Genomic DNA, 13048 nt, shown 5'->3' with positions numbered 1-13048 from the left:
TGAATCATCCTCACTATCATTATTCTGAATTCTTTTCCTGGAAGGTTGCCTATCTCCACTCATTTAGTTGTTTTTCTGGGGTTTTACCTTGGTCCTTCATCTGGTACATAGTCCTCTGCCTTTTCATCTTGTCTATCTTTCTGTGAATGTGGTTTTTGTTCCACAGGCTGCAAGATTGTAGTCTTCTTGCTTTTGCTGTCTGCCCTCTGGTGGATGAGGTTATCTAAGAGGCTTGTGCAAGTTTCCTGATGGGAGGGACTGGTGGTGGGTAGAGCTGGCTGTTGCTCTGGAGGGCAGAGCTCAGTAAAACTTTAATCTGTTTGTCTGTTGATGGGTGGGACTGGGTTTTCTCCCTGTTCGTTGTTTGGCCTGAGGCGACCCAACACTGGAACATACCCGGCTCTTTGGTAGGGCTAATGGCAGACTCTGGGAGGGCTCTCGCCAAGCAGTACTTCCCAGAACTTCTGCTGCCAGTGTCCTTGTCCTCACAGTGAGACACAGCCACCCCACACCTCTGCAGGAGAGCCTCCAACACTAGCAGGTAGGTCTGGTTCAGTCTCCTATGGGGCCACTGCTCCTTCCCCTGGGTCCTGATGCGCACACTACTTTGTGTGTGCCCTCCAAGAGTAGAGTCTCTGTTTCCCCCAGTCTTGTCGAAGTCCTGCAATCAAATCCCGCTAGCCTTCAAAGTCTGATTCTCTAGGAATTCCTCCTCCCATTGCCGGAGCCCCAGTTTGGGAAGCCTGACGTGGGGCTCAGAACCTTCACTCCAGTGGGTGGACTTCTGTGGTATAAGTGTTCTCCACTTTGTGAGTCACCCACCCAGTAGTTATGGGATTTGATTTTATTGTGATTGTGCCCCTCCTACTGCCTCACTGTGGCTTCTCCTTTGTCTTTGGATGTGGGGTATCTTTTTTGGTGAGTTCCAGTGTCTTCCTGTCCATGATTGTTCAGCAGTTAGTTGTGATTCCAGTGCTCTCACAAGAGAGAGTGCCCGAAGCATTCTTGAATAAGCCCATAGACATTGCTTTTTATGCCATTACGATGATAAGCGCTGTGCATATTTGACTGAGGGTGGCTTTTGTGTCATACGTTATTTCTCATTGAGCTCTGCCATGAGAAATATTCTTAGGAAACTCACTATTTACTTTACAGACATTGTTAAGGACATTGATCTCCTGTGTAAAATCCATTCCATAAATTCCTTTCAAAACTAAATGCTGTGAAGAATCTTACTTACCATAAGACATATCTGTGTTCTTACTTATGGGTAGTCAAAATTTTATAAATTATTTCGTTTCCTCCTGCCTTCGTCTGCCAGGAAACTCAGAATCAATTTATGACTTAATTTTAATAAGCATGAGGAACCTTAGAATCTGCATGTTTGCATTTCTACTTAACATCTTGTTTTAGCCTTCTTTTCCGTTTTCTCTGACTTCAGTTCTTGTTTAAGTTTTTGCTTTCTCTTGCATGATCACATAAAGTACCTGAAATCTTTTGTGAATGAAGCAGAGGTACAAGTAAAAGTTACGATAGGTATAAGCATGTGTTTTTCTGCCCTTTTATGTTGTGAGTTCCTTGAGAAAAGGGATTATTTTGTGCATCCTTTATACTAGGCCACAGAAAAATGCCCAGGCTATAGTAGGTGTTTAATAAAGGTTTGTTGAACTAAGTTGATAAAAGTCGACCCATGACTCCCTAGGTGGGCAAAGTCAAGCTCACTTTCTCTTACACTTTGTCTGTTGTAAGAAGTCCAAGGAAAGGTGGAGTGTTGTAGTGGAAAGAACTTAAACTCTGCCTGTTACCAATTGTTCAAACTTGGGTGACTTATTTAGCTCATATGATCTTCTTCTTTTTACTTTAATCTGAAAATGGAAATAAGGATACCCTACTGGATAGCTATGAAGACTGATATTGCTTGTAAACCTCTCAGCACATTTTCAGGCCCATAATAGCAATCAGCACATGTTAGGGCTCCTCTCTTCCCTCCGTATTTCCTCATTTCATTGGAAATTGCACTTGGAAAAGGATAAGTGGCTTGCTCACAAGGTAGTCAATTAATTGAGGTGTCATATGTAAAATAAATGTGACTATTGACCTCATGCAGAGGGATATAAAAATTAATCGATAGTAATGCACACTGAGATTTTTTGCTGAAAAGTGCTTAAGAATGGCTCAGTATTATTACGTTTTATTTCATCATTAATATTATTTATGAATATTTGGCTTTGTCTTGTCCTGGTGTGGTTATATCTCTCGTCTTAATTGCTTTTATTTTCAATTTAGTCCCAATTTATATCTTAATAAAAATACAGATGAAATCAAAAAGCATAGTTTCTGTCTTTCATACAAATCTATTTTTACAAGGTGGATGATTTAACCTGTTTCAATATGCTCCCTATGAAATAGACATTAAGATATTTAGTAAATAATTTTTGTTAATTGCATTTAATATCAAGCTCAAGCATTTCTCATAGTTTTGACATCACGCTTTTTGCACTCGTATTTTATGTTTATTGGCCATTTTCTAATGAAATTCTTCATTATGAGATACTTGATCCATTTCAGATGATAAACGTCAATGTTTCAAGTATTTCTAGTTGAAGAGATAATTAACTAAATGAAATACCTGTTATGACTTTACTGTCAGGGAATGCTCACTGCCTGCAGTCTCAAATGGGGTTTGTGTTACAGAGTGCAAGGTCATTCTTCTGAGAGTCAGGGGATCTGAGTTCTAGCTTGGTCTCCTTCTAGCTGTGTGGTCCTGGGGAAGTTACTTCATCTCTCTGAGACTCACTGGCTTACTGTCAAACACGAGGGAGTCAGCCTCAATGATCTTTAGCTTCTGTTCCCATCATAGCATCTGGTCCTTTGCATTGGAACTATTGAGGCAGGCCCTACATTTAGGTCTGTAGGGCAACAGAAAGATTGATCCTAATACACAACATTATCTTCTGGGGTATATTGCTTTTTACCATCCTACTCACAACTTTCCTTTTAACTGCAGGTCACTTAGTACTTGACATATATTAGAGACTCAATAAATGTCTCAAATGTCCAGGTTCTGAGCAGGATGCGTCCAGGAGGCCAAGGATCTCTGTGAAACCCCATTGCTGAGGAAGTGGGAGGATATATTTCCGATTTCAACCTTAAGTGGGTAGAGTTGTATTTGTTTATTTGTTTTGTTAGTTTTAGATTTAGTAATAATGAATATAGAGATGGGTTGATACTATAGCCTATGTGTAAATATGGACTATTTACTTCTGGGAGATATTGATACCAGGAATTTGATTTAAACCATCTGAAACTGCAAGCATCTCTATAAACTACTGAAGCTACTTTGTGACAAAATACATTTTTCAGTGGCTGTAATGTGATACTAATACAAAACCAGAAATCTACTCAGTTCTGGTACTTAGGAAGCAAATGACTAAGGGCACCAAATTTTCACTCTGGAAAATTCCATTAGTGATAAAGACATCCAGACAGTTTTTAGCCCCTCATCACGATTATTATTGCTGGTCATCAATTTCTCCCCAATTACACAGAGCAGATTTCTTTGCACAATAATCTAATCACACCCTTTGTTTTGACTATGTGAACATACATAGATCAGTCTGCAGACCACACGAGTTTGTTGGTATAGCTCCTACACCACCTACACCTCTTCAAGATACTCCTTTTTTTTTTTTTTGGCAAGGTGAATTTCAAAGAGATACTTTTTTGATAAAACTTTTTTTAAAAAAATCAATTATTGTTTTGAGTTTTCCTCCAAAACTAAGGAGCCATTTATGGTAGAGTCTGGGCTTTCATTTATTTTTTTATTCGTTATTCATGTTGGGTTTGAGGTTTTTTTACTGGGGTCTCCAAAGTTAAAAGCAGAGAATTGACTGACCTCAGAGAAATGAAGCGTGTAAAAATTTTAACATGCTTACCTGTTAGCTTATTTATCATGGAATCTTTAGACTCTCTTCACTGAGGATATTTTGTGTACAATGAACCCAGGGTTCCTAGGACCCTTTAAGGCAGTGTTATTCAAAGTGCTTGTCCACAGTGAGACTGTCTAGAATAGGAACCAGTGCATTGCTTCCTTCATTAAGAAAGTCTTGGGACTTCCCTAGTGGTCCAGTGGTTAGGACTCCACACTTCCACTGCAGGGGGGCACAGGTTTGATCCCTGGTCAAGGAACTAAGATCCTGCAGGCCACATGGTGAGCCCTACCCCCCTGCCAAAAAAAAAATAATAAAATAAATTTTAAAAAAGGAAGTCTTGCTCCCAGAAAAAGTCAGCTAAATGCCATGCAAACAGCCAAACCAAACTTCCCAATGCCTCGCCTCTCAGCCACACTATTGAAAGACACAAGACAAATGGCAGCCGAGTGTTTGTACAGCTTGGGCAAGCTCCTTCAGCCCTCTGTGCCTCGGGCCCTGAGAATGATGGCATCGGGAGGATGGAGAGGGAAAGCTTGAGCCAGGAGCTCAGTGGGTGAGAGGAGTAGCCAGGATGTCAGAGTGAGGGGGCAGACATGGTCAAGCTGACGGTTCCGTAAGATAGATGCTTTCAGCTGGCTGGGGCTCTAGCAGGAGTGGGGTGGGTAATGGTCAGACATCAGGCACACAGGCCTTGAAGAACCTGGGGGTGAGGAGTGGGGATGGCTTTCATCTGAGAGGGCTGCAGGGGGAAGGCATGAGTTTCCTCAGACATAGCCAAGGTTTTATTTGAGTCGAGGAGGTGAAGGGAAGTTTATGGAGAGATTGAGGATACAGGGAGCTTGTGGATGACAGGGGAGCGAGCCCAGAGGGACCGATGGAAGGGGTTGTGAGGAAGGTGAAGACGTGAGCATTGGCTCAGCCTTGGGCACTTATGAGCAATTTGGGGGTTTGAGGCTGGATAAAGAGGGAGGCCCTGAGAGGGTACCAGGGACTTCCCTTGATTGAGGGAAGCAGACAATGAGGCAGGTTGGGATAAGCCCTGATGCTCTCCTGGAATGGGAAGAAATTCTTAGCTCAAGGATGTGATAGCTCCAGACTAATTGTTCTCCCTACTCCTGATATCTTGGAGAACTGGGCTGCCTTATTGCCTACATACTCAATAGGGTTATTGTCAGTTAACTGAAATAATATAACTAAACAGTATTTGTCTGTTGTTTTTATTATCATTCGGCACATTTTTCAACAAATGTTTGGATAGCACCAGCTGTGAGACCCTGGCAGGAATGCAAATACAAACACAAAATTGTTACCTGTGCCCTTTGGTGGCTTCCAGTCTTAGAAAAGAGAAATTCATTCTGTTTAGAGGGAGTACATTTGCAAAAGGGCAGCATTCTTGTAATCTATTATATCTCAAACATAGCAAAACAAATTAATGCAAAATAGCCCATTTCTTAAAGAAAAGATGCATTTACTGCCTTCAAGGTCAACATGGGAAAACTGGTCTCATCAATTTTAGCTTTGAAGATGACCAATTTATGGCTTTATCCATAGCTTTATGAACTTATTTGCCACCAACTTTTTTTTACTGCTTGGAATGAAAGAAAGAAAGAAAGAAAGAGAGAAAGAGAGAGAGAAAGAGGGAGGGAGGAAGGAAGGAAAGGAAAGGGAGAAAGAAACAAAAGAAAGAAAGAGAGAGAGAAAGAAAGGAGGGAGGGAGGAAGGAATGGAGAGAGGGAGAGAGAGAGAGGGAGGGAGGAAGGAAGGAAAGAAAGGAGGGAGGGAGGGAGGAAAAGTATAAATCAAATGCAAAAAAAAGAAGAGTTAAATACTTGCCTTGATCTGGTTGGAGTGTAAAGTAAATCAAGTGGCAATTTAATTCCCAATGAACATGTGACAACCATGGAGTTAAATATTAGATTTAAATAGGGCAGCTAATTCTCTGCAAGAATTACATTCGTCTCTTCATATGGGCACTCTCCCTAATGAACACATTTCTCCCTCTTAAATTCAATCATTGCTACTGGAGCATGAGAAATTAATATACATTCTTAGATTCATTAATAATGTTGCTCATAAAAGACCTTTTGGTTTTTATCACCCTGAGTTCCCAGAGGCCCATGGAAGCAGCCGTAGCTCCAAACCACATGAATTATAAGGGGAAAAAATCCTATTAAAACAGAACCTTAATCACCAGTTGCATTTTATATCGAGCTGTATCTAAAAAGAAACTGTATAACATATCCATCAACATAGAATGGATAAATAAATGGTGTTACAGTCCTTCCACAGAATATTATAAAGTAGTAAAAGCAAAAGAGTTACTACTACACACACAATGTAATTCAATCTCAAGGACATTGTTGAGTGACAGGTGTAAGACATGGAAGGATGCTTGTAGTACGATTCCATTTATATAAGTTCAACACAGGCAAAGCCCAACACTCTCTGGTTTAGGATACGTCATTGATAGCAAACCAATAAGGCAAAGGATTAACACAAAATACAGGATAGTGGTTACCCCTGGGAGGTGAGTAGGAAGTGGGTACAATCAAGAAAGAACACAGTGGTGCTTTAAAAGTACTAGTGATATTCTGTTTCTTACAATGGAATGGTGGGTTCCTGGGTATTCACTTTATTATTATTAAAACTACGGAGATATGCCTTGTATTTCCTTTTGAACTTTTGAGAGTTTGAACTGGCCTTTGAAGAGTGAACTAAGCAGAGAGGAAGCAGGAAGACTATTTTTACTTTTTAGTCTATTATATATTTCTATTTCTCTTGTTATACTTAACACAACTTACAATTGGAAAGGAACTTCGTGGTGTCAAAGAAAAATCACGGACTCTGGATTCAGGCAGACCTAAGTTCAAATGCTAACTCCTCCATTCCCATGCTGTGCATCGTTGAATTTCTCACAGACTTAGTTTCTCCAAGTATAAAATGTAGGAAGGAATGCTTCCCAGTGTGGTGAGAGTCAAATGAGAGAATATTGTCGGCTGCACATTCCAAGCTCTAGAGGGAGTCACAGTCCTTTTAAACTCTGCCATTCAGGGATGAGTTGTCCAGAAAAGCATGGTGCCATTGACCTGGTGGAAACCCTGGTCTAAGGGATCCAACACTTGATGTGCTGGGTGAAGAGGCCCAAGCTCACACTGCAACTCCGTCCTCTGTACAGTCTCTTTTTGGGCTTCTCCACTGGCTCTGTCCTGAGAATCACTCACTCCCCTCCCACCTTGCACTACTGGGCTCTAAAGGACCCTGGACCACCTCCTGCCTCTTTCCCCAGTAAGGCGCATGGATGAGTGACATGGGCCAGCTCTGCTCTGAACGAGAGGGAGGAATATTCTCCCTTCCCCAGATACTTCTATTCTTGTCTCCTCTTAGCTTTGGAGAGCCAAGACTGGGACACAATCTTAGAAAGGAGCTAAGGAAGCCAGCCTTTTCTAGACATTTCTGGTCTAAACAAAAGGAGTCACTACGGCTCAACCATGGAGCCTACCTCAGCAGGAGGTGAAAAGTGAGGTGAGGACACAGCCTCAATCAGCAATGCACAGATCTTGCATTTTCCCTTTGTATCCTCTGAGCCTCTCTCCCCCAGGAGTCTGAGGGGGCTTAACAAAGACTTAAGGCTTCCTGGCTAGCTCTCTGCCTTTCCCACCAGACACATAACTGACAAATACATGCAAAACATCTGGCTCGTGAGAGGCCTGCCATTAATATCCATTCCCTTCTCATTTCTCCCCTTTCCTAGTCTGTAAAGCTCATTAATGACATTCTGCAGCCAACGGCTCGGTGGTTCCTTTAGTTCTATCAGAAACAATAATTCCACTCCGGAGAGCAGGCCAACGCCGCCACCTTCCAACCCTTTGGGGTGGACCTTGCGGCTGGACACGGAGCTTCCCGTCTGGTTATCCTTGTGCGGAGGAGAGAACCGGGGGCCTGCAAGCTCAGGGTGCAGCCACTGACTCCCCATCCTCTGCCTGCAGCTCCACATGCCTCTATTCCAATGTCCATTCTGTCTTTGTTTTACAGTTGTTCAGCACATCAAGCGACATAACATTGTTCTGAAAAGGGAGCTAGGCGAAGGAGCCTTTGGAAAAGTTTTCCTAGCTGAATGCTATAACCTCTGTCCTGAGCAGGACAAGATCTTGGTGGCAGTGAAGGTAAGCGAACACCCCAGAACGTCTCATTATCCGTGGTCACACCCAGGTGTGGAGGTGATGCTTTATTTTATGTTATTGTAGTGGCCAATTCAGGAGCAAATTACATCTGCTATGGTGGATGTGTTCAAATTCCTTTAGAGGAATGGACAGTGGGAAGGATATTTGGGGCACAACCAACTGTCAGAGGTTCTGCTCAGGGACAGCCTTCCAGTCTACAGGCTGTGAATGGCTCTGAGCTACTCTTCCCGGTCAATGTGAACTAAATTCTGGATAGAGGTCAGTGAGGTCAAACAGAATCCAACCGGCTGAGTCTTGGAGACTCCACTGTCTCCTCAGGTTGCTTGGTGCTCGTCCAAGCTCAGTGGGAGTTTGTCTCCTGTTCGAAGGTTCTGGAAAGGAGACTGTGGCCTTCACTTCCCCTCTCAGCCTCAGTTCTGCTGAGAACTTCCGTTATACTTACTTTGTCCCTCCCAAATATCTCCAAGGCCCTAGGCATGATTCCATCTGGGATGGGTGACATCTCTGGTAGATCCCACCTCCCTAGGAGACACAAGATTTTACACAGAAGTCTGAAAGTCCTTCATCATAGCCATGTCTTCGTAAACTCAAAACAGGAGACCTGTTCTTCGATAAGATAAACATTATTGAAAGGGCTGAAATTTCCACTGAGCTCTCTAAACCACAAGAATCAACGTAAATAGCACAAAAGACTTCAGCATATCGTTTACACATGGCATTGTCAAAATTACAAACGGAACAACTCACCCAAGTATAATATATATAAAACACTTAAAAGAGGCATATGTTTATAAAGCGAATTAATGCCGAATGCATACGGATGTGGCTAATGTAATAAAATGTAACTTCTTGGCCTCACATGATTGAGTTTGGGTTTTTATTTGTTTGTTTGTTTGGCCAAACACAGAATATTTGTACAAATGACATTTATTTACTCATTATAACCAGGACAGCTTTGTAAAAATGAGACATGTATTCCATTACTGTTGTACTTAGCCTTAAAATACTTTAATATATGTGTAATGGGTAACAGAGGAGAGAAATTAAATGATTCTTGAACTTCCCCAGCCTGCAGACTAAACACAGTTTCTGTTAAAGTTCATCCAGATGAAACACTGTGTATTTGCTTTCCTTGTCATCAAAAGTAACTAAGCCGACTGGCACGGATACTCTTAGACTCTCAGCAAAGGCTCCTAAAAAGCTGCACTCTGGGGCGAATAAAGGACAGACCTTTCTAGGGATGAGCAATGTAATATCAATCAAATAAACATCATCTCTAAGATAGGTAAATGGAGGAGGGGAGTGAGACAGAGGAGACAAGAGGGGAAGGGAGATGCCAGAGAGATGCGAGGTTAAGTGCGGTGAGTGGTGTAAAGTGAGAATCCTGAGGGGACGCTGAGGATGCTTAATTCCTGCTGCTGCAATTGCTTCCTCTTTTCTTTCATTTACTCAAAAAGTTTGTTATTTTTTAAAGCACAAAATGTTCAGAACATTTGGCAGTGCTATATCTGCAGTCTTTGCTTTCTTCTGCTGCTATCTTTTTTCCCCCCTTTGGAAAAATGGGACCGAAAGGTGCCTCTGTTTTTGTACATTCATAGCCTGATGCAAGGTTAGAGCTGGAAGACGCTTAGGGAACATATAAGCCTAGTCTAGCATGTGTCATAGGCAGGGAGACTGAAGGCCCTGGGGCCATGTTTCCCACTGATATCTGGAGGCCATCCAGGGAGCTAAGTCAGGCCTTCAGAAATTCACTTCATGGGGTCACAAGGTGAAATCTTTGAACGTGAGGAAATCCTGGGAGATTAGGGAAACCTAGAGGACAGTGTAGGAATAGCTGAAAGACCTCAGCCTGATAAAGAGATAGACTCACAGAATTTCTCAGTGGGTATTGCCTTTCATTTCCGTATCACTCCTAATTCTGCTCCTGCTTTGGCGTACTTCTTGCGGTGTCCTTAAGGAGACTAACTCCATGGCGCCCTCAACTCAGACATTACATTTCCTTCCAAACTAGTGCTAAAACAGGATTTCAGGGCTTGGGCTCGTCATGATGAAGGATCAGCCAGCATCAGCAGTGTGTAGCCAGCTGTTCTGTCCACAGCATGCTTCCCATCACTACTGCCGGTGAGGCTTCTTTCTGGTTTAAATCCCAGTCATAGCCCTAATCCCACCCCTGACTCCGACCCAGGCCCTAGTCCCCATAAACCTCCTGGCTTTGCCAAATAAATGTTTATAAATTAACGACCCGCGATGAGCGTTTGCTCTTTAATCAACACTGCTGAAAAACAAAACAAAAACAAAACCAGGGCTTCGCTGGTGGCGCAGTGGTTGAGAGTCCGCCTGCCGATGCAGGGGACGCGGGTTCGTGCCCCGGTCTGGGAAGATCCCGCATGCCGCGGAGCGGCTGGGCCCGTGAGCCATGGCCACTGAGCCTGCACGTCTGGAGCCTGTGCTCCGCAACGGGAGAGGCCGCAACAGTGAGAGGCCCGCGTGCCGCAAAACAAAAAAACCAAAAAAAAGCAAATTTGTCCCCTTATCTCAAGTAGAGAGAGCAAAATATCTACAGCTTAAAAATTCATTTCAACTTCAAGGTCACACAGCTAAGAAATCTCATCTCGATGACCTTGAATGTGAACTTTTGTTGAAATCGGAGGCTTTGCTTACATTGGCCAGAATGATTTCAAGCTTCAGAGAGGAGGCCCATTTTAACTTTCTGGGATCCAGAGGCTACAGCCACGGAAGAAACAAGTCTGATTTTTCATGGGCTCCGGGATGAATTGGGTCAGAAAAACACATGAACCTTTCATAGAGCTGCCTCTCACCAGCCTGATCTGCTCATTTTTAAGCGTGTGGGCCAATTGAAAGTGTGTTCAAAGACTATCTAATAAGCCTGGGAGGAAAATGTCTGTGGTTCCGTCCTGACCACAATAAAGGGATTTTTTTAAAGGAACGAGACAAACTGAACGTGGCCTCCAGGGCCTGCATAGCCCTTCACCTCTGAGGAATGGCTGCCAGGGCTGCTTCTCCTCCATTGGAGGCACCCAGGGATGTTTGACGGTCTTCCTGCCTGTTGCCTAGCAACCCCTGCAGCATTGATTATGCATGCTAAGAAATAGCAGCTATTGTCCTTCTTCCTTCTCTAGAAGGAACTGACGGGTTTGAAATCCGAGGTTTTGCTTTCAGACTGACAGATGTCAGGTTCCTGTACATTCTGGCATCGCCTGCCCCGAATGACTTAAGGTTTGAGGGACCCACAGATGCCAGTTTAAGGTGGGAGCGATCCTAAGGCATACGCAAGCCCCTCAAGGGCGCGTGGGAGGCTGCGCACGCCTCTCCCATTAGAGTAGCTGCTTGTTTGGATCCAGCCGGATTGCCCTTTTCTTGATTTTTTGGATGACCTTTGTTTTGTAGTGAAATGGATTTATCCCTTTCCACTGAATGACAACCGAAGAACCCACAGAGAGGATGAGAAGCAGAGAAACCGGTCTTTGATCAAAATGAGTTCCTTTACCTTTAAGTAACTCAATTGCCAAGGAAACACTGCATCACCATTTCCCTGCATTAGCTGTGGATGCGTTAACTAATTTTGGCTCCATCCAACCTGCATTTCAATAGCTACAATTCCTACAGCCTTTCCTTGTGCTGTGAATGTGCGCTAATTTTCATTTTTTAAATACAGCCAGAAGTGGGCTTTGTAGGATTCATGGCCTCTCTTCCCCCTCTCCACTAACTCAGGTGTACTTCTAGAAACAGAAAAATGGTGAACACAAGAGAGGGCTTAGGAATCATATCTATAATCCAAGTCCCATGTTTTATAAATGGCAAATCCAAGACCCAGAGAAGTTGAGTGGCTTCCTCAAGGTGTAAGTTAAAGCGAGTCAGAGATTCTGCACAGGAAGACTTGGCGAGATGCGAAATGGTGACCTCTGAGTTCAGCAGACTTTCTTTAGCACCTAATGAAGGCTTTTTGTTTTTCACGTTTCTGAATATTTGCTTGTCAGCAACAGAGGAAATGATGCAAGCGTTCTGGCAGAGTTGACTGATACACCCCGTGGCACGTTACCATGGGCCAGCCCAAAGTAGCATCCAACACGCCGTGGCCACGCCCGTGCCTGGAGGGCCCCAGCGCAGCCTCGGGGCCACACAGCTCCCACTCACCCATCAGCTCTCAGCTAGAGTTGCTCCCTCAAGGAGACTTCCCCTTGCTGCTCCCCCGTTGAGGTCAGAACTCCCAGTTCCACGTATTAAGGCATCTGTACTTGTCCTTTACAGCATATGTCAAGGTTGTTAATTATACATGTATTCGTGGGTATATTTAATCAATGACATGAGTGTCTATCTTCTCCATTAGAGTGGCATATTCTTGAGGGTAGGAACCATGCCTTTTAGCACATTGCCTAATATGTAGTAGCAGGCAATAAATGCTTGTTGAATGGATGGATGGATGGATGGGCTATTGAAATAATAGCCTTTTGAAAAAGTAAATAATTGGCAGTTGGCATTTCTAGGTAAGAAATAATTTCATGAGATTATATATATATATGATATAATCTAATGAGAAATCATTTTAGAAATGATCGAATCACTGTGCAGATATATAGAGCTATTATTGAAATTCTTTAGCTTAACTGATACATTTTGCCAACGAGGTCCAGGGAAGATAAATGACCTATCCAAAATTACATGGCTTGAATGAGATCACTTCATGTCAGACCTAGGACTAAAACTCCGACCTCCTCACCAGCCCCGTGCCCACTGTGCACCACGTTTTCACTCCTGAATTCTACACATGCCCTAATAAACCAAACTGAGGAAATTCAACGTAATACCACTTATCAAGTAATACAAAGGCGTGTGTAGTTGTGCTTACTTGTGTGTAATGACGAGAGAGATTTTCATGTTTTCCTGGGTAGCAATGTAATTCAAGGCAATAGGTGG

General features: G+C 43.1%; 1 protein-coding gene across 1 annotated transcript in view; it reads left to right on the top strand.

The window, feature by feature from the left end:
- Positions 1-13048, top strand: part of NTRK2 (neurotrophic receptor tyrosine kinase 2) — a gene marked incomplete at its 3' end in the record, with an annotated part of 377788 nt that overhangs the window by 280101 nt on the left and 84639 nt on the right. Inside the window, exon 15 of the mRNA XM_079925508.1 lies at positions 7965-8095. Coding sequence (XP_079781634.1) covers positions 7965-8095 — 131 coding nt within the window. The remainder of the gene's footprint in view (positions 1-7964; positions 8096-13048) is intronic.

Source organism: Stenella coeruleoalba, assembly GCF_951394435.1.
Source record: "Stenella coeruleoalba genome assembly, chromosome: 7".
Taxonomy (NCBI): Eukaryota; Metazoa; Chordata; class Mammalia; order Artiodactyla; family Delphinidae; genus Stenella; species Stenella coeruleoalba.
Note: the sequence above shows the minus strand (reverse complement) of the source record. Positions and strands in the feature narration are given on the sequence as shown.